This window comes from Vulpes lagopus, chromosome 2, assembly GCF_018345385.1.
Source record: "Vulpes lagopus strain Blue_001 chromosome 2, ASM1834538v1, whole genome shotgun sequence".
Classification (NCBI taxonomy): Eukaryota; Metazoa; Chordata; class Mammalia; order Carnivora; family Canidae; genus Vulpes; species Vulpes lagopus.
In genome coordinates this window covers 24533102-24560520 of record NC_054825.1, presented here as the reverse complement: position 1 = coordinate 24560520, position 27419 = coordinate 24533102, and the positions used below count along the sequence as shown (strand labels likewise).

Genomic DNA, 27419 nt, shown 5'->3' with positions numbered 1-27419 from the left:
AAGTGGGAGGGTTGAGTGATTTGCAGGTCCCAGTGATGGCAGTGAAGGAGGGAGAGCAATGGCGGGCTAGGAGTCTGCATTCAGAGATGGGGAGCATGGATTTAGGGCGCGTTTTCAAGCCAGCTCTGGAATTAGTGGCATTCATATTAAACTGGTCATGGACTTTCAGGTAGACTATTTCAATCAGATAAAAGCCAAACCCAAACCAAAACCAAACAAAAAAAACTCCCAGTGCTTGTTGCAATATATCTGACTCTATTTCCAAAATTTATAAAAAATTTCCTTCTTATTTACAGTCCCTTTGTAAGAGTCATTTCTGAAAATCAGTAAGTCTTCAAATGGCACCTATTTGAAGAAGACTTAATTCTTCTTTTATATAGACTGTTAGTAATGCTCTCTGACTTGTGAAATCCTTCTATTCTGTGAGACCTGATCCCACTTGAATTACTCCTCAGTAAAACATGACTCAAGGTACATTTTTATACTTCCCCTCCCTTTCCTTTTCTTTTTTTAAAGATTTTATTCATCTAACACACACACACACACACAGAGAGAGAGAGAGAGAGAGAGAGAGAGAGAGAGAGAGAGAGAGAGGCAGAGACTCAGGCAGAGGGAGAAGCAGGCTCCATGCAGGGAGCCTGACGTGGGATTTGATCCCGGATCTCCAGGATCACTCTGAGGGCTGAAGGTGGCACTAAACCACTGAGCCATCGGGGCTGCCCTCACTTTTCTTTTCTAAAATCTGATATTTTAATCAGTTGAGCTCCCCATTGTGAATCTTCAATTAATGCATATATTTAGAACTCCTGGCTTTGCAAGTGATGCGGAACATTTTCTCATGTGCTTTTTGGCCATGTCTATGTCTTCCTCTGAAATTTCTGTTCATGTCTTTTGCCCATTTCATGATTGGATTGTTTCTTTGAGTTTAATAAGTTCTTTATAGATCTTGGATACTAACCCTTTATCTGATATATCATTTGCAAATATCTTCTCTCATTCTGTAGGTTGTCTTTGAGTTTTGTTGACTGTTTCTTTTGCTGTGCAGAAGCTTTTTATCTTAAGTCCCAATAATTCATTTTTGCTTTTGTTTCCCTTGCCTTCATGGATGCATCTTGCAATAAGTTGCTGTGGCCAAGTTCAAAAAGGGTGTTGCCTGTGTTCTCCTCTAGGGTTTCGATGGAATCTTCTCACACATTTAGATCTTTCATCCATTTTGAGTTTATCTTTGTGTATGGTGTAAGAGAATGGTCTAGTTTCATTCTTCTGCATGTGGCTGTCCAATTTTCCCAGCACCATTTATTGAAGAGACTGTCCTTTTTCCAGTGGATAGTCTTTCCTGCTTTGTTGAATATTAGTTGACCATAGAGTTGAGGGCCCACTTCAGGGTTCTCTGTTCTGTTCCATTGATCTATGTGTCTGTTTTTTGTGCCAATACCACACTGTCTTGATGATTAAAGAAAAAACAGAACTCCTAGCTTTGGCTGGTGTGGATAGGACACCAAATGTAAAAGTCAAAATTTTTTCAGAGTTTTTCCCTCTTCTGTCGCTAGACATAGTTCTGGCTTTCTGCCCTTTTCCTGGCAATCCTTCTTTCCCACTCAGGGGAGAGATCTATCCTTGTCAGAACAGTTCCCCTGGCTTTTGAGATACATAGTCATGATAACAATGAAGGAAGGAATATGTGGGCAGCACATGAAAGAAGTTTTCCTAGGAATTTTGGAATTGAGGATGTGAGAACAGCTGCAGGTTATGGGAGAAGAGGGGTTTAAGTATTGATGTGGGTAATATACCCCCTTCATAGACATTGGTGCCAACACGGTCATTGGTGCCCCCTTCACAGTCATTGGTGCCCCCCTTCACAGTCATTGGTGCATCTACAGAAGTTAGTCTGAAATTACTTTTTGGTCGCTTTCCTTGACCATGATTCTTCTCTGTGACTGGTCCACATCCGGATCTTAGTGTCAATAAGGCTACATTAGAATTGTCACTGTCCAGACAAACGGAGACCACGTTAAAAAGAAAGGTACCCCAGGATTACTGAGTAACATGAGCTGGTTCAGCAGTTGTCCACGGGGCAACAGAAACATTAGGAGACTGACCACAGAATGTCATTTCTTTCTGGTATTTCACGTCACCTTCTCGCCTTATGGTCTACTTTTGGAAATGAGCCTATTTTGTATTACAGAACTTAATACAAAATTTTCCACTTCCCTAAAATTTTATTAAGTGCTTTATGGAACAATTTGTGTAAGGTCTAATTTTCCAAGTTGTCAGCTGTGCAGTGTAATGACCTCATACTTTTTCATCTAGTTTCATACCATTATTTATATAAAAAGGGGGCTGGTTTGCATTCAGATTAGGCAAATGTGATACCTGGGCATGTTTTTTTCCTCTACAATTTTAGATCTAAAGCAACATTGTTGCTCTATTTTAGTGCTATCCAACAAGAAATAAATAAAAAGCCTTATCTGTAATTGTAAATGTTCTAGTTGTCACAACAAGGTAAGGAGAATCAGGTGAAATTAACTTTGATGATATAGATTGTTTAACCAAATATATCCAAGATAATTATCATTTTCACATGAAATGAATTTTAAGTTATTAATGTGATATTTTAGATTCTTTTTTTTTTGGTACTAAGTCTGTAATATCTGGTATGTATTTAACATGAGAGCATCTATCAATTCAGACTCTACATGTCAAGTGCTTGGTAACCACATATGGCAAGTGGCTACCATACTGACTGGCATATATCTACTTTTTGGCCATAATTATTGAGTTTCAGTTTGGCTACTAAATTCTCTCTGATTTGCAGAGTATGTTTATATAATCTGAATGATGGTGCTCATAGAAGTGACAGAGAATTATTTAGTCGTTAAGAATCATTCATTTGCTTATTCACTCACTCATTTTCAGTTACTCATTAGAATTCTACTTCATACCTCATACTAAATTTTACATATATCGAGAAAGTTATAGAATAAAATAAAAGTGAATTTCTATATACTCTTGGAAGGTAGAGGAAATCCCCTATTTTTTCATTTGGGGGAAGATTATAATGCAGAAAAGTAAAGTATGAAAGAACAAATATACCTGCCACCCATCCAGAATGGTGAATATTAATGTTTTGTCACATTTGTTTTAGATTAAAAAAATAAATAGAGTAGCTTTTTCAGTTTGGGTGGACCCCCTTGAAGTCCTATTTCTTTCCTGACTTTTCTAGGGGCAACAACTATCAGGAATTTGATGTATATTCCTTCAGTGTATTTCTATGATTTTACTACAAATTGATGCATCTACAAAATAGAGAGTTATTTGGTGTACTTTATATTTATGCATGTGGCATTACAGTATATGTATTATTATTCATTTTGTTCTTTTTTTCCACACTCAACATTATATTTTTGAGAAATATCCATGGTGATATACATAGGTGCTATGGATGATTCTATTGTATATTTCTTTCTTTTTTTAATCAATGCCCAGAAATCAGTGGCATTTCTATACACTAACAATGAGACTGAAGAAAGAGAAATTAAGGAATCAATCCCATTTACAATTGCACCCAAAAGCATAAGATACCTAGGAATAAACCTAACCAAAGAGGTAAAGGATCTATACCCTAAAAACTATAGAACACTTCTGAAAGATATTGAGGTAGAAAAATATTCCATGTTCATGGATTGGCAGAATTAATATTACGAAAATGTCAATGTTACCCAGGGCAATTTACACACTTAATGCAATCTCTATCAAAATACCATGGACTTTCTTCAGAGAGTTAGAACAAATTATTTTAAGATTTGTGTGGAATCAGAAAAGACCCTGAATAGCCAGGGGAATTTTAAAAAAGAAAACCATAGCTGGGGACATCACAATGCCAGATTTAAGGTTGTACTACAAAGCTGTGGTCATCAAGACAGCGTCTTGATGGCACAAAAACAGACACATAGATCAATGGAACAGAATAGAGAAGTGGGCCCTCAACTCTATGGTCAGCTAATATTCGATAAAGCAGGAAAGACTATTCCCTGGAAAAAGGACAGTCTCTTCAATAAATGGTACTGGGAAAATTGGACAGCCACATGCAGAAGAATGAAACTAGACCATTCTCTTACACCATACACAAAGATAAACTCAAAATGGATGAAAGATCTAAATGAGAGACAAGATTCCATCAAAATCCTAGAGGAGAACACAGGCAACACCCTTTCTGAACTCGGCCACAGTGACTTCTTGCAAGAAACATCCACGAAGGCAAAAGAAACAAAAGCAAAAATGAACTATTGGGACTTCATCAAGATAAGAAGCTTTTGCACAGCAAAGGATACAGTCAACAAAACTAAAAGACAACCTACAGAATGGGAGAAGATATTTGCAAATGACGTATCAGATAAACGACTAGTTTCCAAGATCTATAAAGAACTTATTAAAACTCAACAGCAAAGAAACAAACAATCCAATCATGAAATGGGCAAAAGACATGAACAGAAATCTCACAGAGGAAGACATAGACATGGCCAACATGCACATGAGAAAATGCTCTGCATCACTTGCCATCAGGGAAATACAAATCAAAACCACAATAAGATAATTTTTTAAAAATTTGTTTGAGAGAGAGTGAGTGAGAGAGAGCATGAGTGGGCAGAAAGAAAGGAGAGGGAGAAGCAGGCTCCTCACTGAGTAGGGAGCCCGACTCAGGGCTAATCCCTGGATTCCAGGATCATGACCTGAGCTGAAGGTAGACACTCAACTGACTGAGGCACCCAGGCACCCTTCTATTGTGTATTTCTACTATATCTACCTATATTTTAAGTGATGGACATTTAGATATTTTCCTCCAACATTCACTACTGTAAAAGTATTCCAGTGGGCACTCCCGTGCAAGTTTTTTTTGTACACCTGTATAAGCATGTCTCTAGGGTATGTACCTAGGGGAAGGGCAAAGACTTTCTAAGTATTATACCAAAGGCAAAAATCACAAAGGAAAAGAAGAATAGCTTTACCTACATAAAAATTTGAGAACATCATCAGTCCAGAAGAAAATACTTTAAAAATGGAAAGGCAAAATTTTGCAATGAATATGACAGAGAAAGGATTCATATCCTTAATATATAAAGAATTTTTGCAAGTCAATTTGCTTTTTGCTTTTTTTAAAAAAGATTTTATTTATTTATTCATGAGAGACGCAGAGCGAGAGCGAGAGAGACACAGGCAGAGGGAAAAGCAGGCTCCATGCAGGGAGCCTGACGTGGGACTCGATTCCAGGTCTCCAGGATCAGGCCTTGGACTGAAGGTGGCACTAAACCACTGAGCCACCAGGGCTGCCCTTGCAAACTGATTTGTAAAAGATAATCACCTCTGTGAATAAACTGCTGGAGGTCATAAGTAAATAATTCACAAAAGAAGAAACACAAATGGCTAATAAACATAAAAATATGATTGGCATTACTAGTAATCAAAAGAATGAAAATTAAAAGAATAATTTTCTCTTGTTTTTTTGCTTATCAAATTGGCAAAGATGAAAAATAGAGTGATGATACCTAGTACTGGTGAGAACATGCAGGCAATAAGCATTTTTATATACCATGGGTAGAGTTTGCATTGATGTTAGCTTTTTAAAAAATATTTTTAAATTTATTTATTATTTATTTATTTATTATTTATTTATTATTTATTTATTTATTTATTTATGAGAGACAGAGAGCAGGCACAAGTTGGACGAGGGACAGAGGGAGACGGAGAAGCACACTCCCTGCTGAGCAGGGAGCCCTACATGGGGCTTAATATCAGGACCCTGGGATCATGACCTAAGCAGATGGCCGATGCTTAACCAACTGAGTCACCCAGGCTCCCCTCAACATTTCTTTTTAAAAATATTTTATTTATTTATTTAGTTGAGAGAGAGAGTGTGGAGGAGGGTGCAGAGGGAGAGGGAGAGGGACAAACAGACTCCATGCTGAGCGTGTAGCCCAACATGGGGCTTGATCACACAACCCTGAGATCATGACCTGAGCCAAAATCAAGAGTTGGACACTCAACTGACTGAGCCATCCAGGTGCCCCTGTGTTGATGCCAACTTTCTAGAACAGAATTTGGTACTATGTATTACAGGCCTCCTAATGTGGCTCAGAAATTCAACATTAGGAGTTGATAAAAAAAAAAAAATCCTCAGTTGTGCATAACTCAGCCACACTGAAATGCTTACTGTAGTATTATTTGTGCTATATATACAGTTAAAGAGGAACCAATGATGATAAGGCACTATAATCCGAAGAATACAATAGTTTCCCCTTATCTGCAATTATACTTTGCATGATTTCAGTTACTTGTGGTCAACCATTGTCTAGAAGCTGGTGTAGTTACCTAAGGTTAAGTCACAATGCCTACATCATTCATCTCACTTCATCTTATCACGTAGGCATCGTCTCATCTCACATCATCACCAGAAGGGTGAGGACAGCACCATAAGATGTTTTGAGAGAGACCACATGCACCTACCTTTTATTACAGTATATTGCTGTAATTGTTCTTTTTTGTTGTTAATGTCTTACTCTACCTGATTTACAAACCAAGCTTTATCAGGGCTAGCCATGTATAGGAAAAAAATAGGCTTTATAGAGTTTGGTATTTGCAATTTCAGGCATCCACTGGGGGGTCTTGGAACATATCCTCTGCATGAAAGTGGGGACTACTCTATGACTAAATCCACCCAAGGTTAAAATACCTGACAACAGGTGGTAACATCAAAGATGCTATTAATTTGAGGAAATTGGAAAAGCTCCCCAGTGGAAATTACTTTGAGCAGCATTTTGAAAGCTGAGATGTGTTGGACAAGGGCTAGAGCTGGAAGTGGGGGGAGGGCGGTAGAGAGGAGTGGGTGGCCAGTATAAAGGCCAGAAGGCTTGAGAGAACCTGGTGAATCAGGAAGGGAGAATGACTTAGTGTGACGGGCACACAAGGAACATGAAGGAGCAGAGCAAGGACAGAGCCCTCTCTGCTCTGAGCCCATTCTGTCATGTCATGGTCCTCTGATTACTTGGAAGCTTTTTAGGATTTAATCACAAAATCCAAATTACTTGGAGTTATTTCAACTTGAGTATGTAATTCCATCAGAGTATTTGTTTTAAAATTGAATTTGGCTTATTTAAAACTATGTACTACTCCAAGGAATTTTCCAAGTTAGCAAGATTTCCCTTAGCTGCCTTTCATTGGCCCCATTGCATGTTTTAATAACTTGACTATGTAAGGTCCTTTCTTTATGCAGCTGTCATTGTCGATGTGTAGTTATACAGCTGCTCTATTCTCTCCTGATTCCTCTCTACCTTGGCCATCCCTCTGTTTTGACTGGTGCGACTGAGAATAGTGGAGGCAGGGTGTTTGATGATGGGTTGGAAGAAGCCAAGAGTGTGCTCGTCCAGGCTTGCAGTCATACTGGCATGGGTTAGAATCCTGGCTCTTTAATTTGTAGGTGTGTGATCTTGGACAAATTACTTAGCTTTGCTGAACCTCAGTTTCCTTAATACATGTTTGTCAAAAGGATGTCCTGTTGACTCCTTAAAATCGGGCTCACCATCTTTTTCCTGAAGCCAGCTCCTTCCCTGGCTTGGATATGCACATTCATGGTGTGGCAGCTTGTTCAGGCATCTAGAGGCTTGAAATGACAGAGCCATTTCTGACTCCCCCATCCACCTCCCACCAGGTCAGTTGCTGAGTCAAGTAAATTCCATCTTCCCATGCTCTTGCATCTATTTCTAACCTTATATGTTTGTTCCCTCAGCCACTCTTCTGATGTAAGTCTTCACTTCTGTTATCTCAGACCAGTGTTCAGCAATGTAGATGGCCTAAGACAATCTACTGAGTGTTGGAAGAAAATATCACAACATCTAAATATATGTGCTTTTTAATCTCAGTCTTTAAATCTATTTTATATATGTCTTATAAATTATTACAGTAATACATGTATATAATAACAAATAATATATTAATGTTATTAACATAATATATTATTCACCAAGAATCCCTCAGTGGTTTCCTACTGCCTATTATGTTGGAAACATACTCATCGATCTGTCATTCAAGACTCATATAGTCTTCTTTTCTAGTGAGTAATATATGGTTGCTTGCAACTTTTCTTGCATACACTGCAGGATTACTGGATGCTTTTATGTTCTCACCTCCTAACCTTTATGCTTTTGTTTATATTTTTCCCTTCTTTTACTTCCCACTTCTTTTACTCCCCACTATAGGAAGCAGTGTGAGTAATGCTTAAGAACAAGGATGGAAGGCAGCCCCAGTGGCCAGTGGTTTAGCGCTACCTTCAGCCTGGGGTGTGATCCTGGAGACCCAGGATCAAGTCCCATGTTGGGCTCCCTGCATGGAGCCTGCTTCTCCCTCTGCCTGTGTCTCTGCCTCTCAGTTTCTCTCTCTGTGTCTGTCATGAATAAATAAATACCATCTTAAAAAAATTAACAAGGATGGAGATATATACATACATGCACACATATATACATATACACACATATTTATACATATCTATCTTTTAAAAAAGATTTTATTTATTTATTTGACAGAGAGCACAAGCAGGGCGAACAGCAGAGGGAGAGGGAGAAGCATGCTCTCTACTGAACAGGGAGCCCGATGTGGGGCTTGATCCCAGTACCCTGGGATCATGACCTGAGCTGAAGGCCTTTGCTCAACCTACTGAGCCACCCAGGTGCCCCTGTTCATATCTATCTGTATCTATATCTGTATCTATGTATCTATACACACATCTAGTTATAAAATATGGTTTTCTCAATCTGTGACATGCTCTATTTTCTATAGGTTCAAATAGTGGTTCTGCCAGTTTCTAGTTGTTTTATTTAGATAAGTCACTGACACTTCTGAGCCTCAACTTTCTCATCTGGAAAATAGAGATAATAACAATCACTTCTTGGGTTTCCTGTGATGAGTTATTGAAATGCCACATTTGAGGGGCACCTGGAGGGCTCAGTAGGACTTCTCGATCAGCAGGGAGTCTGCTTATCTCTGTCCCTCTGCCCCTCCCTTCCACTCATGCTGTCTTTCTCAAATAAATAAATAAAATTTTAAAGAAGAAAAGAAATGCCACATTTGAACTGAGCACCACGCTTGACATACCCATAGTACCTGTTCTGTAGATGAGAGCTGCTGTGACTGCTTCTATTACTCTTTTCTAGAATATTTTTGTCCAGTTCTACCAAATTCTGAGATTGTACAGAAAAGTTAATATTTTCATAATATCAATATATTCACTAATGAGCTTGCCATTTATATGGCTGTTACCTACTCAGATGTCCCTTCCAGCATCATGTGAGTGATTCCTGCACATCTTGGTATCATTGGTCTCTCTTTTTTGGTAGAATTGTCCAGTGTCCAGTGTTATTATCAGCCAACAAGAAATGCAAATATAATGCAAAGCAATTGTAAGCTTTGCAAAAGATTCCAGATCACTTGAAGTCAATGCAAGTGATACTAGATAAATTCTAGAATCATATCAAAGGCAATGGCAAATCAGCATCTGGTAAAAGAGAAAATCAAGCAATTTTAAGTGTAGGTACCTCAAAACAATGTTTTAAATATCAAAGGATTAAGAGGGGATTTGGGAGAAATAAATGAAGGCTTTGAATATTTCTGCTAAGGGAAGTCTTTTAAAAATAATTGATCTGAGTACTTAACTAAAATACAAAAAGCACTAACCATAAAAGAAATTATGGATAAATCTTACTACCTTATCAGTAAGAATGTCTGCTCTTCAAAAGAAGTCATAAAGAAAACAAGGCACAAACTTTATATATCTTCATCCAGAATATATAAAGAATTACAAATCAGTAAGAAAAAGACAATGGTAGAAAACAGGAAAACAATGTGTGTGAAATAGGCATTTCTCAGAAGAGGAAACACAAATTATGAACAAACTAAAAAAAATGCTCAACCTTATTTTTATAAGCAAGGAAATGAAATATATGACCACTTTGAGATATTTTTTTTACTACTTCTAGAGGAACAAAAGTTAAGATGTCTGTATTAGTTATCTATTGCCTTGTTATAAATTACCACCAATTTGGCCACTTAATATACATTATTTCATAATTTCAGGGGATAGGACTCTAGGTATAGACTTTTAGTTGAGTCTTTTGTTTAGGGATGCCTGGTGACACTCAGCAATGGCAAAGGTGCAGATCGTTGGGGGTTTTTATATAGCACTTTGGAAAATCATTTTACATTCTTTTTTTTTGTATATTTTTTATTGGAGTTCAACTTGCCAACATATAACACCCAGTGCTCATCCCATCAAGTGCCCCCCTCAGTGCCCATCACCCAGTCACCTCAACCCCCGGTCCACCTCCCTTTCCACCACCCCTTGTTCATTTCCCAGAGTTAGGAGTCTCTCATGTTCTGTCTCCCTCACTGATATTTCCCACTCATTTTCTCTCCTTTCCCCTTTACTCCCTTTCACTATTTTTTATATTCCCCAAATGAATGAGAACATACAATGTTTGTCCTTCTTCGATTGATTTACTTCACTCAGCATAATACCCTCCAGTTCCATCCACGTTGAAGTAAATGGTGGGTATTTGTCATTTCTAGTGGCTGAGTAATATTCCATTGTATACATAAACCACATCTTCTTCATCCATTCATCTTTCGATGGACACTGAGGTGCCTTCCACAGTTTGGCTATTGTGGACATTGCTCCTATAAGCATTGGGGTGCAGGTGTCCCGGCGTTTCACTGCATCTGTATCTTTGGGGTAAATCCCCAGCAGTGCAATTGCTGGGTCGTAGGGTAGTATCTTCAAAAAAAGGTGTTGCCTGTGTTCCTGTCTAGAATTTTGATAGATTCTTGTCTCACATTAAGATCTTTCATCCATTTGGAGTTTATCTTTGTGTATAGTGTAAGAGAATGGTCTAGTTTCATTCTTCTGCACATGCCTGTCCAAGTTTCCCAGCACCGTTTATTGAAGAGACTGTCTTCTTTCCAGTGGATAGTCTTTCCTGCTTTGTTGAATATTAGTTGACCATAGAGTTGGGGGCCCATTTCTGGATTATCTATTCTGTTCCATTGATCTATGTGTCTGTTTTTTTTTTGTGCCAATACCACACTGTCTTGATGATCACAGCTTTGTAATACAACTTGAGATCTGCCATTGTGATGCCCTTGGCTCTGGTTTTCTTTTTATATTCCCCTGGCTATTTGGAGTGTTTTCTGATTCCACACAAATCTTAAGATGATTCGTTCCAACTCTCTGAAGAAAGTCCATGGGATTTTGATAGGGATTGCATTGAATGTGTAAATTGCCCTGGGTAGCATTGACATTTTCACAATATTAATTCTTCCAATCCATGAGCATGGAATATTTTTCCATCTCTTTGTGTCTTTCTCAATTTCTTTCAGAAGTGTTCTGTAACTTTTAGAGTATAGATCCGTTACCTCTTCATTTTACATTCTTTTACAAAGTTGAACATTTATATATCTTTAAGACGCAGTAATCCCACTTATAGGTCTACATGCTGGGAAGCCTTGTAATTGAGGACATGCACAAGAATGTTCATGGCACCATTATTGATATAAACAAAACCCTGGAGACAACCCAAATGCTCACTGACAGGAGAATGGGTAAATTGTGGAATTTTCACCCAACAGAATATCAGACAAAATGCATGTATGGAAGACGCACAACAACATCAATAAATATTTTACCAATTATTTTGAGTAAAACAAGCAAGTCAAAGGAACTAGGCATGCCAAGATGTATTTTTATGAAGCTCAAAGCAAAGCAAAATTAAAAAAATAGATGTATGATAAAACCAAATGGAAAAAACTAGGGAATGACAGTAACAAGATTCAGATGGTGCTTACCTTGGCTGATGGTGGCAGTTGTGTAGGCACAGGGATGGGATGGAGAAGGGTTTACACAAATGTTGGGTATTGATGATATTCTATTTCATAAGTTGTGTGATGGATCCATAATGGATTTCATTTTATTGTTATGCTTTATAGTCATATATACTGTATATTCTTTCGTATGGTTGTTACATAATAAAAAAATTAAAGAGTTGTACTGCAGAAGTAAGACATATGAAGGAAGTAAAATTGTACTGTAATATTGTTAGCTATGTAAGAAAAATACCCAGGGATACCTGGATGGCATAGTCGGTTAAGCATCCAACTTTTGGTTTTGGCTCAGGTGGAGATCTCAGGGTTGTGAGATTGAGCCCTGTGTCAGCTCAGCATGCATTCTGCTTGGGATTCTCTTCCTATCTCCTTCTGCCCCTCCCCTTTCCTCACCTCAAATAAATAAATCTTAAAAAAACAATAATTTTTAAAAAAGTTTATTTAAGTAATCTCTATACTCCATGTAGGGCTCAAACTCAGGACTCTGAGATCAAGAATTGTGTGTTCTTCTGACTGAGCCAGTCAGGTGCCCCCAAACCCAATAGTTTTAATTGATCCAGTACTTGTACATTATTACAATTAAAATGCAAATTTTAAAATTATGAGACAAAATACTCAAATAAAAAATTAAAGATATTCTTAAAATGACTTTTAGATCAATTTTTCGGGGGGAAAAAGTCTCAAACCTTTTTCTGTACTATTTATAATGAAAATTGATCACATTTTAGGTGGATCACCTTTAAGTGGCTTTATCAATTAAGTTTGTCCTTTGGTAATGAGTCCTTTCTCTAATTCATGAATGCAAATATTATTGCTATGACTACTACTCCCACTAAGATCCATCTGAAATATTTCCCTTTCTACAGTCCATCAAAAGGATTTTGTCTCTATTTTTGGACATACCCACACACTGCACACTACTCCAAGCACCTCTTTGGAGACCTGGCAATACTCTGTCTTATTTTATAACTTAGTTATTTGTTTTTCTCCTGCTGAAAAGTGAGCTCCTTGAAGTTTGGACCTTATTTATCTTTGTATGAAACTAGCACAATCATATGTGTAGTGCTGTCACTAAATAAAAACTTAGTGGACTTGAATTTTTCTAGACCTGTTTCATTATAGGTTTTAAGAAAAGTCAACACCATCATTACTTAATATGTGCAAATTCTTCACATATGTTAAGTTGTGAGGTAAGGTGCAAGGGTAAAACAAGCCAGCAGTCTTGGTAATGAAGTTCAGGCTGGTCTAGGCAATTCTATACAGTCCAGGACTTCACAAACATATATTTGCATTTGGGACAAAACCCATTGCAAGGAGATCTCTCAAGAAAGTTTGTGTTGTTTACATTAGAAAGCACCAGAAGCATTTTCCCTATTATTACAAAAACGGTGAAGGTTAGCATGTGCAGATTTCTCCTATGCCTCATAAAACACTTAATCATCTACATCCAGAGCCAAGAACCACTGTGTAACCAAACAGTTTCCTTCTCATGAGGAACTCAGCTGTGTAATTCTGTTTCATCCCCAAATCCAGCATCTCCCAGCCTCTCCAGGGGGCCTTACCACTTCATGACACCATAAACAAGATAGGTCCAGAGTTCAGGTTAGCTGACATTTTCGTTATAAAGCTAATAAACAAGAAAGCCCCAAGGTATCAGCCATTATTTTCCCTTTCCTAAAGCTAGATAGAAATGTAATATGTTTACAGAGTTTCTAATTTATTTTCCTACTAACGAAAAGAGACATTTCTAGATAAATTAGATGGTGTTCTGGAGTTGCCTTCATATAAAGGGGGAAGCAATTTTGCTTAAAATTTTAAATTTGGCTTTAGTCTTTTCTTAAGGATTATGGGTGGGGGTAGGAAAGTGGAAAACAAACTAAAACCAAACAGGAAAAAGTGTAATGCATTTTTTTTAATTGTAGAAGAAAGTTATGTGTGCAATTAGGATTCTTGTGATTAAGGAGGCTGTTTAAAAAGTCCACACATTATTTGGTTTACATGCGTTATTTAGTTTGCTTGCATTTTCATGTGTCTCTATGTACATACATATACAAGCAGAGCTTCAGAGCCAGTTAATGTAAATACCTTTGCCACTCTTATGAATTAGAAGAAACATTTGAAACCAGTTGCACTATCAGAAACCACTATAAACATTTTACTAAGAGATCAAGGCTGTATATCAATTGTTTTCATGAGTTATACACAGCATGCATGATGATAAGGTTTCACTCAAAGGTATATGATTTATAGGACCAACTAGCTCGTTAGGGTGAATTATATAAGCTCTGCTGACTGGGAGTTGTTACCCAATGTTCTAATTTAAGTAAAAGTTCTCAACATAAATATATCTCACCTCTGTTGATGTGTATTACTAAAATATGATAGGCATAGTTTGCTGACAATATAATTTCAAGCAACAAAATTATCAAACACCTAGAATGAGTAGAACACAATAGCAGGTATGAGAGACACACAGAAAAAGCCACCATTGTTCTGACCTTTATGGCTCATAATGCAACGAGGAAGAATGGATTCATAAGTATTAAATACTGAAGTGATATAGATGGTATTTTGACATTTTGGAAAAAAGACTTTCTTTTTCTTATTTTTTAATATCAATGAATTATTTGTTTTATTAATTAATTAACTAATTAAGTAATATCTTTCTTTATTGGAGTTCGATTTGCCAACATATAGTATAACACCCAATGCTCCTCCCGTCAAGTGCCCCCCTCAGTGTGGAAAAAAGATTTTCTATATATTCTGTGGAGTTGGCTCTCCCACAAGTAGTGATTGAGGGATTTTTTTTTTTTAAACCAACTTCATCTTGAACCCACAGGTGAGCTAGAGTGAAGATAAGGTGATGTCTCTTTCTTTGGAGCACATGGTATCCAAGCATCTCAGTGAGTGGCTTTCACCCTGGTGGGTATAGATAAGCATGTGACTTGAGAGCCGGAGCAAGGTTGCCTGATTCACATGAATTAGCTAGTTCTCAGGGTGAAACAATTATTTGCAACGCTCACCCAAGCAAATTGATGAATCCAGGGTGAACAGAATCAATGCACTGGCATTTGCCAAGCACAGATTTAGATTAAAACAGAATAAATTAGTTCCTCTTAATCAGTTATTGCCTCAAGTAGGTGAGCTGAAGAAGAGATGTTAAGGTACACATTGAGTGCGAACTATCTTCTATTTTCAGATGAAGATGCCAAGCAAAAGACAGGGAATATAAACAGACAGTGGATATGAAATTGTAGCTCAGTGGGGAAAGAAGGTCTGTGAGAAACTCCATTTCTTCCTCTGAATTGTACCCAGAATAGCACTGACTCCTATTTGCATAGACTGTTCAGAATGTAGGCTTTTAATTTATTGTCAGATAAAATACAAACACCTGAAGTCTGAGTGACTTCATGTTTGGAGTTTCCAATCTGGGGTTACAGACTGTCACCATGTAATGACAGCATTATTTGAGGCTAATACTGCAATTAATTTCTTACCACTATGCTCAGCCAATGTTAATAATGAGCCATGCTGTTATCCAGCATAACTTGGCAGAGACTCTTGCAGCAAAAGAATCCATAACCATGTCTGACAGTCTGTCCAACTGAGAGGATGGGATGCCTAGCAAGGGAGCATCATTTCGAGGATGGACATAATATGTTTTATGCTTGCAAGTCGTGCTCAGCCAAAGTGAGAGCTAGTCTCCTGATGTTAAGAGTCTAGCTTTTTTCCAGTATAGCTGTTCACAAAATAATTTAGAGAGTAAGGCATGCTACGAAGTAATATTGATGTGCGTTGTGAACACACTCTGAATAAATAAAGAAATGCCAACCTGAAGATGCATTTTTTTTGTTGGTGGGGAAATAATAAACTATTTATGATCTTCTTATGATGTTTCATTGACATATGGTGCTTCTAACCCAGTGACAAATTAATTGACTTGGTTTAAAAAGAAATGAGTGCAGCTTAACGAAGAAGGACAGGATATGTATTACAAGGCAGCTGGTTCTGCCACTGCTGGCTTATGGAGACAATATACATCGGACAGCCTAATGAGTCTCTCTGTTGCATAAGATAGATTCTCTTTATAATAGAACTGCACGCTTTGTCTCTAAATGGGGTTATTATACACACCATTGCACAATGTTTGAAGAGCTTGGTTGGCCCTTGTAGAGGGTTAGGAGAGAAATAAATTGGAAAACAATCGTACTTAAGACCTTCAATCCATCAAACACTCCATATTTATCTAAATTACCAGAACGCTCTCCCAAAATACAAATCTGTATGATACACACAGCTAGAATGTTAATGTTGACCGGTCTTCACTTTGGTTTTATCAGTTAGGTTTTCTGTTGTATACACAGACCAAAATTCGTGCACACTGAAGCCTGGTAATGCATTTCAGCCGCTGTCCCCCAACTCCTTTCCCCTCTGCTCTCCTCGTTTCCACTGTCTTGGTATTCATTTGGTATTCTCTCCACCCACCGCCAACACACATGCTTCACTTGGCCTGGATGATGTAACTTAGAACTTTTTGACTTTGAGTGCTGCAACAGTTTTAATGGTAATTCACTAAGCTTCTTCACTTTTCTCCACACTTATGAGTCCTCACTGTTCAGTTGCTCAGTTATTCTTTAGAATAAATACATTTCAATTCCTTTTATGGCCTTGGGAAAAAACTGGGAAGCAGAGATAGGGGAAGACAGGCTACATGGTGGCCTCATTCACCCTGTACGTGAAGATTGCACGTCCTGTTAGAGGGCGTGGGTGGAGCCCACTCAACTGGTCTAGGCCCCGGGTGCCAGGAGTTGAGTCATGCTCTTATCTCTACGTGCTCTCATCTGGCTGCCCAAACAATTTCATCTTCTGTCTCCATTCTTCTACTGATAGTATCGTGTAGCCTTTAGGAATTAGGTAGCACGATTTCCTCCAGATTCTTTCAGGCTTATAATATTTCAAGCCCCAGAGGAGGCATTGCATGGGAAAAGTGATTCCCGAGTATATCATGGCTGGGTTTTGACTTGTCACACTTTGGGCTTTTGGATACACCATTCATTCCTATTGACCTTGGGATTCTCACTTATGAGATGAGGTAGCAATATTTGCTTCTTCTAGCCTCTCTCCTCTGTGTCTCTTTCCTTCCTGCCAAGAGTGGTTGAAAAGTGTTACGCCTGGGAAACATTTGAAGGTTCTTGGAGTAAGACGATCTTTTCAGTTTAAGACATTATTATATCCCAAACCAGATTGCTTCCTCCTTGTCTTCGTGGGGTTCTTTACTTTTCAAGCCCACCTGTGTTCTGGTATAGAGGAAGGGGAACTGAAAGAAACGGACAAAACAGTTTCATGGGCTTCTCCACGTATTTATTACCTTCTCCAAATTGAATCTTGAAGCCTTGTCAGAAATGTTATTTCTCCAACAGAGCAGGCATTAAGTGGCTATAGAAAATAAACTCACCTTCTGACATCTTTCCCATTGCTTGCTACATCCATTTACTGGGAAGATTATATTATAAGGTGTGACGAGAGGTGTTGTACAACAAAGGAAAATCACCACTTTGTAATTCTATTTGTTCAAGTTTTCTTTTGCACGGGCTTTTGGATTTCCTTGTCATTTCTGGAATTATTTCTTAAATGGTGAGTATTATTTTTGGATACATGTTTCTCCAGAATCTTGTTCTATCCAACTAATTCTTAAGTTGCATGCATTCTTTTGAAAGTAGAGTCATGTTATTTGTGATAAAATTTCTATAATTCAGCCAGGGGGAAGAAAAATCTAAAACAAATGGTAACAATGAGTAGTTAATGAATTTTCTTCTACCGACTTTTTTTTTTTTTTTTTTTACTGACTCTCATGTCCTCTGTCAAAAACAGATTATTTGATGACAGCGCTAAGAATACTTAGCTCCAGGTAAAAATTAGTTTCCATTTGCTTGGATGTGTCACTTATTGAGAGAGGGCTTTTACTTATATTTTTTTCTCTAACATAATTACCTTAAGGAAATAAATATGTACAGAGACAAATGAGTAGACAGACTAGTCTTTATCAATGTTTGTTCAAATTATTGCAGTTTAGAGAAATGGGAATGCAGAACTGAGATGCCTAAGAAATAAATCTTCCTTTGTATGTTGTTTTTTTTAGTTCAAGAATCTGAAAACACCTTACAAGCAATTAAACTTTAGGGTACAAATGGGAATTCTATATTGTTTCTTGGTTAAATTCAACTACAAAATTATGATTTGCTCTGGGTTCCTAGAAAGCCCTTTCTTGTAGTTCTACAAATGTGCACATCCTAGTTTTCTTTTTACCTATTCTCTCACACTACTTCTAGATCTCTGTTCTTCCTGTGTCATATTTCTTAAAAGACTAACTTTCTTTACTTCCTACTTCTGATTTGTTCTCCAGCTGTGTGACTTTTGCTCCCTTAGTGTTATTGCAAACTCTCTAAGGTCATGGTGTCATCCTAATAGGCCTCCCCCAAGGCCATTTTCAATGGCCCTCTCCTGTTTTTTCTCTTTGCCCAGTGGTATCACTGACCACTCATATCATGCCTCCCTCTTTGTTTCTTTTTTATTTTTAAAGATTTTCTTTATTTACTTGAGAGAGAGAGAGAGAGAGAGAGAGAGAGAGAGAGAGAACAAGCAGGGTGGGAAGGAGCAGAGGGAGAGGGAGAAGCAGATTCCCCGCTGAGCAGGGAGCCCAATGCAGGGTTGAATCCCAGGATCCTGGGATCATGACCTGAGCCGAGCGCAGATGCTTAATGAACTGAGCCACCCAGGTGCCCTATGCCTCTTTTTTTAAACATTGCCATTTCCTGGCTGGGGGACATTCAGTTACTCTCTCTTGCCCCTTTTCTTTGGGTCGTTCTTCTTTGCCTCCCCCTGATATGCTGACTCTCCCAAAGATCTCGTTGTCCTGGGAGATAGCCTCTTTGGGGGTTGATAGAGCCACTCTTGTGGTTCTAGCCATGACCAATCTCCAGTTCCAACTTCAGTTCAACTCCTCGATAGCCCACAACACCTCAAGCTCAGCGTATCCAGACCCCACTGATAATCAGAAGAGAATGTGGGAAGAGTTTCTTCCCCCCTCTCCACACTCCTTCTTTCCTACATCCCTGCATCCATTACCACCACCTTCCAGCCCCCAAGGTGTCCATATTAGAAGCCTTGGAGTCTTCTTGGCTCTGCTACTTCTTTTCTCACTTGTCTGATCTTTCACCAAATCCCACTGATTCTACCTCAGGAATGTCATTATATCTACCTCCTTTTAATCCTAGTTACCTTAGGTCTACCTGTTTTCAACTTCTGTTTATCCTGGTGCCCTGAGCAGTCCCCTTACTCTGTTTTCTGCCTTACTGCTGGAGCTATTTTCCAGGCATGCCTCATCCTTTCCTCCCAAACCCCTAGCCTGAAACCTACCTAGGAGCCCAACCTCTTCTCTCCACTGCTCCCTCCTTCAGCCCAGTGCACGTGCTGGACTAGACTCACTTCTCCCCTGTCCTGGCTCTGAACCTTTGCCTAAAAAGTTTTTCTTTCCTCTCTCTGCTTGGGGAAAACTCCCACTCATTCTTCAAGCAACAATTCAAATGACATCTTTGTGAAAACTCCCCTACTCCCTACTTTTACTGGCCACGACACTTGTGCAAACCTTCCATCGCTGCCCTTGTCTCTCAGTCACATGATCGGAAGTTGAGGTAGAGAGAGACTTTCCCTTCCTCATTTGTCTTATTATTTGTATTCAAATGCCAGGCACATCCTAAGCTTTTAGCCAGAGTTGTTTTGAGGCACTTCTATAGAATCTATGGTGACTGTAATCAGCGTGGCACTCCAGAGTACCTTAGGATGGTCCCAAGTTCTCCTGACCATATGCTGGTACAGGCACTTTCCATGTCGTGATGGGGCTGTTTATCTCACTTGTGGTTATGCTCTTCACCAGGAAAAGGAGAAACTCTATGTGGAACTAAAGCATATCCTGGCCCGGCAGCCTGGTCCCGAGGCTGCAGAGCAGCTGCAGATCTATCGCCACACGCTGCGGGAGAAGACCAAGCAGCTGAAAGTAAGTGGAAACTTCTGCTTTTTCCTGGCAGGTGGACAGCCGCACACCAGGGAGCTGGATGAGTCCACTGCCTCAGTTCAAGGAGCCAGTCTCCCAAATGCCACATGCCACAGAGGTTGGCTTTAATTTTTTTTTTTTTTAAAGAATTCCAGTCCCAGGAGAAGCAGACCACATCTCAGCCTTATCCCCCTGTGTCTAGACTAATAGACCCCACGGTTCTCTGTTTCTGAAAGAGGGAAGTCAGCAAATAGAGAAAAAGTTGGAGAGAGGATGATGGCAACAGAATGGAAGTTTGGGAGATGGGGTGTGTAGGGATGATCTCAAGATGAGTGAGAGATCTTGGACAGTGGGAAAGAACAGAGGAAATGTTTCAACACCATCATCCACTGAAGCGGACCACTGTGCCGAAGGAGGTTTTTGCTATTCCATTCCACCTGCAATAAATGTTCAGAAAGCACAGGCTAGTCCCTAGCCCCCAGGGCCTTCCTTCATGACCATCTGTCAAGTAAGTCGCTATGAAAGGAAGGTAAAATCATTTTAGAATTCTGTTAGCATAAATTCCCTTCTAAGTGACTTCAGAACCTCAGCTGGGGAGATGGAATGTTTTATTATTACATGTGCCTTTTAAAAGTTTTCTCAAAAACTGTGTGTTCCCATCATATCTGGAGCTGTACCTCCTAAGCAAGTGGTTAAATATTCTTGGCATGTCAGGGAAGTCTTATACACACACACACACACACACACACACACACACACACACGCATGCACAGAATGTAGCACACACTAGCTGAGTTCTGGCACTTATCTGCCGCAAGGAGGGTAATAATGTTGCCTTTCTGCCTGGGGTAATGTAGATGCCCCCTATAGTACCAATCCTTTCACAAATAGGACATTGTAAAATCACCTCCTCCTACTTTAAAAAGGCAGATGAAACAAATGTGTAATTAGAACATTAATTTTCAACTTATCACTCACAGTGTTTATTGCATATGAGTATCCTGAGATGTAATTTGAGTTTTGCACGAGGCATAATCTTTTGATTATTTTTATCCTTTTAAACAATTGTATATTCCAAACAAAATAAAAGCTCATTTTCTCAGGAGTGGGTATAGATTAGAAAAGCACACGTCTGTCTTCACACTGCTGTCAGAGAGCTACACTTAGCGCTAGATTGCATTATATGGCTCACAGGAGCCTTCTGGTATTTTAACCCTTTAACTCAGGAAATTCAGAATTTTACTCTGATGAAATGTGACTCCTGGTGGAAGAGGTTCAGAGGTGGTGGACCTGAGCCTGTCTGCTAGTTTGTCCTCATTTTCTGGGCTTTTTTTTAGGAAACACTATATTCATTGTTTGGAAACAGAGTCTTTGTTCCTAATTTTTTAATGATCAAGGCAGGTTTTCTCCCAACATGAAAGTCCTATTCTTCAGCTCATGATAGCATGGTCAGAATCGTTTTCACAGCGATTAAGGGAGAGAGTGCAGAAGCAGATGAACACTCAAAAGACAAAGATCTCCCTTTTGTGCAGATTTTTAAAATAGTGAGCAAGAGGAAAAACAAATTCGTCTATTGTGTGCCTCTTAGAATGGTAACCTTTCTTCTTTCTCTTTGGTTTCTGTGGGGTGCACCCCTAGCTTGGGCATGCTTTACACATCCTGTTCAGATGAGTAAATTCCCAGTCTTCTTGCTCAACTGAGACCAGTAGCATTTATTGGACAGTACAGTGGAAGAGGTAGAAAATCAGGGTTCCTATTACATGTGCTTTAGCTCCCTGCTTCTCTGAGGTGAATGTTGCCATGCTGGGAGAAAGAAGGAATCTGTGAAGAGTTCCAAAGAGCACAATAAAGAGATGATAGACATTTAGCAGAACAGCAGCCTAGGAAAGCATGTAAGCTGAATGCCTACTTAGTGGTGGTGGCGGCAGGATGATTCTGGAATAATTTTTACTATAATCTTCAAACGAATCACTCTCCCTGGTGAGGACTTCCCTGAATGCTCTTTAAAAAGACTTTATTTGTTTGTTCGTTTATTTATTTATTTATTTATTTATTTAAGATTTTATTTATTCATGAGAGACAGAGAGAGAGAAGAGAGAGAGAGAGAGAGAGACAGAGAGACAGAGAGAGAAAGAGAGGCAGAGACACAGGCAGAGGGAGAAGCAGGCTCCATGCAGGGAGCCCGAAGTGGGACTCCATCCAGGGACTCCAGGGTCACGCCCTGGGCCAAAGGCAGGCGCTAAACTGAGCCACCCAGGGATCCCTAAAAAGGCTTTAAAAGCAATTTTATACTGCATGCCTGGGAGTTTTTCTGTCTCTGCTCACAATATACCTGAAACACATTATATCATTCGTGTGTGAGCCTGTTGAATGTAGCCCTAATAGTTCTTTTAAGCAGAGTTCTTTTCACTACGTTTGCCACTGGATTATGAGTCTTCAGACCTCAGTCAGATTTTTACCTCCATGCAGATCTTGGGAACTGGCAACTGGCAGAAGGGGATGGATTAGCTCTTACACTTGGGCATGGGTTTGCATCTCTAGCTTCACTGAGGTAAATGGTAGCAGGATCTTGTCTCACTGCATATCTTCTGCTTTTTTTTTTTTTTTTAAAGATTTTATATATTTATTTGACACAAAGAGAGAGCACACAAACAGGGGGAGCAGCAGAGGGAGAGGGAGAAGCAGGCTCTCTGCTGAGCAGGGAGCCCGATGTGGGGCTCGACCCAGGATCCTGGGATCATGACTTGAGCCAAAGACAGACGCTTAACCAGCTGAACCACCCAGGTGCCCCTGTGTATCTTCTGCTAATGCTGCTTTCTTTGTCACGTTAGGTTTTGTCTTCAGAGTTGAATATGTATGAATCACAGAGCCAAGAATACAAATACGAGATCGAGAAGCTTACCAATGAACTGATGAACTTAAAGAAGAAATATCTAGCTCAGAAACGTAAAGAATACATCCAGAGGTAAGAATTAACTAAATGTTCTTTTAATTTAGTTGTGCCTATTACCTGCAGATAAGAAAAAAACCGGCAGACAGTCACAGAGTCAAAGAATCCGCTGGGGTAAACCAAGTCACAGGGTGAACAAATGACATTCTACAGGTCCCCACTGGTTTGCGTCAGAGCAAGATGCATGTCTCATCTGATACTAAAGCCTCTCCTTAGGACTCTAACCGGTATCTGTTATTCTCTACTCATCAGTGGACCTCACATGGAGCAGAAGAAGCATAGTGTGATTTTTTTCCCCCACATTGTTCTCATGGTTTGGAGATGATCATGCCATAACAATGTTTGTAAATGAGGTTCCCAATCAGGCTTGTATGAATGAAAGCACATCTATGTTTAAAATCACAGGTACTTTTGCTAAGGGGTATAGGTTTGGTAAAGCTGTTCTTTCCAAGAATGCAGTGCAGCTGTGTCACTGTAATGATGAGTTGCTCACAGATAATTTTTACCTATGTTTTAGATGATCTGTCTCTGAACTGTCTTTATGTCTAGTAACTGATTTCAGTATCTGCTGAGGCATGGTGTGAGCTCTGATTCTTCTAGGAGATGATAATTTGACTTGAGGTTATCATTTTGCATTTCAGGATGCCTACAGGTGGAAGGGTAGATGTCTCTTCATTTGGTTGTCATCCTTTGCCTAATGCTAGGGTGAGAGAGTGGGCCCGAATGAATCAGTGGGTTTGAACCTTGGATTGCTGTATGGCATTACCCAACTCACCTAGTTAATTCTGTAGTGGCTCACATCGTGTGCTTAAGTCAAGTTGGGTATTTCATCCATGTGGGTATTGTGAGGACATGGTGAAAGGGGTGCCTCTGCCTGTGATTTGTTCATGGCAAACTATTTACAGTAACTAGATGCAAAGTGATTTGCTGGGAAAGAGTTGCCCTGCTTGTAAATCAGAATATCCCCCTATTCCACATTTAGATGCCAGCTTCTTGGTAGAATAAAATCCTGCTAATTTCAATGGGTCTGTCTTAACGTGTGGGTCTGGCAACTATCTGATTCAGAATAGCTGGTGGGATTTGTTAAACATTCAGGCCCCCAGGCCCCATTTCCAGATGTTTGCATTCCATGGGCTCTGGATGAATTTGCAGGTCAGTCACTCCTCAGGTGATCCCCACACATGCTACAGCTGGAGAACTAGTGTATTAATGGTGTGAATCAGTGCATGTTGGGTGGAGACACTGTGGTTTCTGTTAGGACACCAGGATCATGCTGAAGGCTAGTTCCTACGTAGGGCACATGCACAGCTGAGTGGTCTTTGAGAGTTTTGATCATACACTCTTATCAGTACAACACTTTTGAACTTGTAGTCTCCCATGTATGAGCATGTACATTAAATATATATATTTGTTTTCAGTTTTAAATTGAAAATTTTATTTTAGGAGAGTTTTATACCTCCAATATATTTTAATTTGTAGAAATTGCAAGCAAAATACTATTGCCATTTTTTCAGTGATTTTTAGTAAACAAATTTTTTTAATTTTTGAAAGACAAAATATGAATAGAATCTTAAATATCTTCTTTGCATTTCCTGACAGGTCATCTTACTCATCTTTTAGAGTACATGCGTCCATTTTGGAGACCAGCAATCTAGTTCATATAGTAATAAAAAGTCAGTTTAGGGGATCCCTGGGTGGCTCAGCAGTTTAGCATCTGCCCTGCCCAGGGTGTGATCCTGGAGTCCCGGGATCGAGTCTCGTGTCAGGCTCCTTGCATGGAGCCTGCTTCTCCCTCTGCTGGTGTCTCTGCCTCTCTGTGTGTGTCTCTCATGAATAAATAAATAAAATCTTTTTTAAAAAAAAGTAAGTTTAGCTAAGTAGTTATCTTTCCAGAACTAACTTCCCCACCTTGGCCCTGGAGTTTGGTCTGTTGACTGTATTGACTCCTCCCATACACTCTCCACACAGTTTTCTGGACACAGAAACACTGTTGAGCCAACAGAAATGCCCTTCTGTTGGTTTAGTCCCTCCCAGTGATGCATCCACTAGAACTGCAATGCCACCTGGCCTTAGGCCACTTCTGGATATTTAGATTAAAATGAATTACGGTTAAATCAAATAAAAAATTCAGTGCTTGAGGTGCACTAGTCACATTTCAACTACTTAATAGTCACATGGAGGTAGTGGATGCAGCATTGGGCTCTAGATAGAGAGCTTTGCCATCATTACAGAAAGTTCTATTGGATAGCACAGTTATAGAATCCTTGCTTTTACCTAAAATGCTCATTACTTATAGCCATTCTGACCTGGTTAGGGCATCATTGGTAGTTCCATTTTGGTGGGGATCCATATACTGGAGGTAGACAGAGAGAGGAGTTCACAGGAGAAGGGCAAAAGGATTCAGGGTCTGAAGGAAAGTATACTGAGGCAAGAACAGTGGTGCCCAGAGGGTGTGGACTGGAAGGCAGGAGGCTGAAGGGGGCCAATGTGATGGTCTACAGATACATTACAAAGGCAGTGGGCATCATCCCATCAGTCAACTTAGAGCAAGCCAGCAGCGGTTAGCAGAAGTTCCTTCAGAGAGGGAAAATTACTGTATTGAAGGCAAGAGAGGGCCAGACAAGGGGGCTGCCTGCATCCTCCAGCCATCAGGGATGCAAGTTGCCAAGTACTTGAAAGAATCCTCTTTACTGGATCCACTTAAGGCTAAAGCTTTTGTCCTACTTATGGAGGATGATTTTTTTTTATAATAATGAAATCAATCCTGCTAAGAGACTACTGGATTGATTAACTAATCCTCTACAGGTTCTTTCCAAATGGAATAATTTAGAATAAACTCTGTGGATGTTCTCCCTACACTTGCTCTTTATAAAAGAGTAACTCATGCCATTTTTACCTTTAAGCCTTCTTTCATTTTTATCAAACACCCTTTCATCATGTTTCCATCCTGACCTGCACCCTCACCCACCTGCCTCTGGTTCCCTTTGCCCAGGATGGTCTAGAGTTTGCAGAACTAGACAGATTCTTTCCCCAAAGGTGGAATTCTCTCTCCTAAGGTAAATAATTTCTAGTTGTCAAGTCTAATTGGTTTTGGTCTTAGTCATTAGCTTAATTTTTATTTTTAAAGAGAGCCCAGAGATGTTTTCCATAAGACCCCTAAATACACAATAGGGAATTTGTGTAAATTTAAGCTACCTCTGCAGGAGACCTGAACGTGTGAGTGTGTGAATGTGTGTATATGTACGTGTGAATGCCTGTGTATACGTGTGTGTATTTAAAGGAGATCTATGTAGGAGATACATTGTAGATTTTAGGATAGAACTTCCTTTATCTATTGCCAAATGTACTATCTTATTTGTCCTTCTTGTAACTTAAACTATTTCTAATAATAACTGCTGCTTGTCTAAAGTTACAGGAAAATTTGTATTTTATGAATATCCAAGTTTGATGAAGATACCTTGTGTGTGTGTGGTAAATATTTATAAGTTTCCACTGAAACTTTGGAGTATAAAAGTTGGTAAATGATGAATTAGTCATTATAACTGAGCCAAGAGAAAGATTCTTCTGACTGATCTTTGGAACTAAACAAATGTTTTATAAAACAGGAAGATGATTACAAGTCGGAAGTCTCAAGTCCACAGTGATTGAGTTATAATGAGGTCTTATGTCCACATTTAGATCAACATTAGGAGGGCACATTTAATTGTGTCTTTCCCTAATTCTATGTGTTATCAATGAACACCTAATTAGGTTTAAACAACCACCTTGTCTAAAACTGGAAGCTTTAATCAAAGCAGGTTTTAGTGGCTAACTCACCCTAGGAATTTAGAGAACACCAAACTTATAAGCGGAAAAGGATGTTAAGGAAGTTAACTTTCCCCTCCTGTCTTTCAGAAATAAGGACAGAATATCCATGGATAACACCTTCTCAATGGCCAAGCCAACTGGCCCTCGTTTTACTGGGGGTGGATTTCCCCTCAGCAAGCCATCCAAAGTGAAGTCCTAACCTGATGAAGCTCCTGGCTTGGTGCATTGGAACAGCTCATGAAATTCGCTTCGAAACATTTTGGAGGAATCTCTTTCAAATCCCTTGGATCCCAAATATTTAGAGAAATCAGTGTTCAAATTCCAGGATGAAAAGAAATGCAAAACTATCATCATCATGTACATTTAAGAGTGATGACATTCTACTCAGTCCTCATGGATATTAACAGACTGTAATTATATCATTCAATTAGGCTGATGCATTGCATAAAGCAAATCTTTTGTTACTACCACATTGATTGATTTGAAATGCACCACATATCTAGACACTCAGTTATAGATGAAATTTGGATCTGGATTTCTCTATTATAAACATTGGTGTGTAGGTTTTACATTTTAAAAATATTTTTGAAATGCAGTGTGTTCTTATTAATAAGAATCTATTGTAATTATTCCTCATTAACAAGTCATTGCATGAGGTAAGGGAAAAAAAAGACAAACTCTCAAGTATTTACA

At 39.1% G+C, this 27419-nt stretch overlaps 1 protein-coding gene across 1 annotated transcript in view; it reads left to right on the top strand.

Moving 5' to 3' along the window:
- The window catches only part of CFAP58 (cilia and flagella associated protein 58), a 94123-nt gene extending 67198 nt beyond the window's left edge, over positions 1–26925 (top strand). Inside the window, exons 15-17 of the mRNA XM_041730926.1 lie at positions 19853–19972; positions 22801–22934; positions 26814–26925. Coding sequence (XP_041586860.1) covers positions 19853–19972; positions 22801–22934; positions 26814–26925 — 366 coding nt within the window. The remainder of the gene's footprint in view (positions 1–19852; positions 19973–22800; positions 22935–26813) is intronic.
- The last annotated feature ends 494 nt before the right edge of the window (positions 26926–27419 follow it).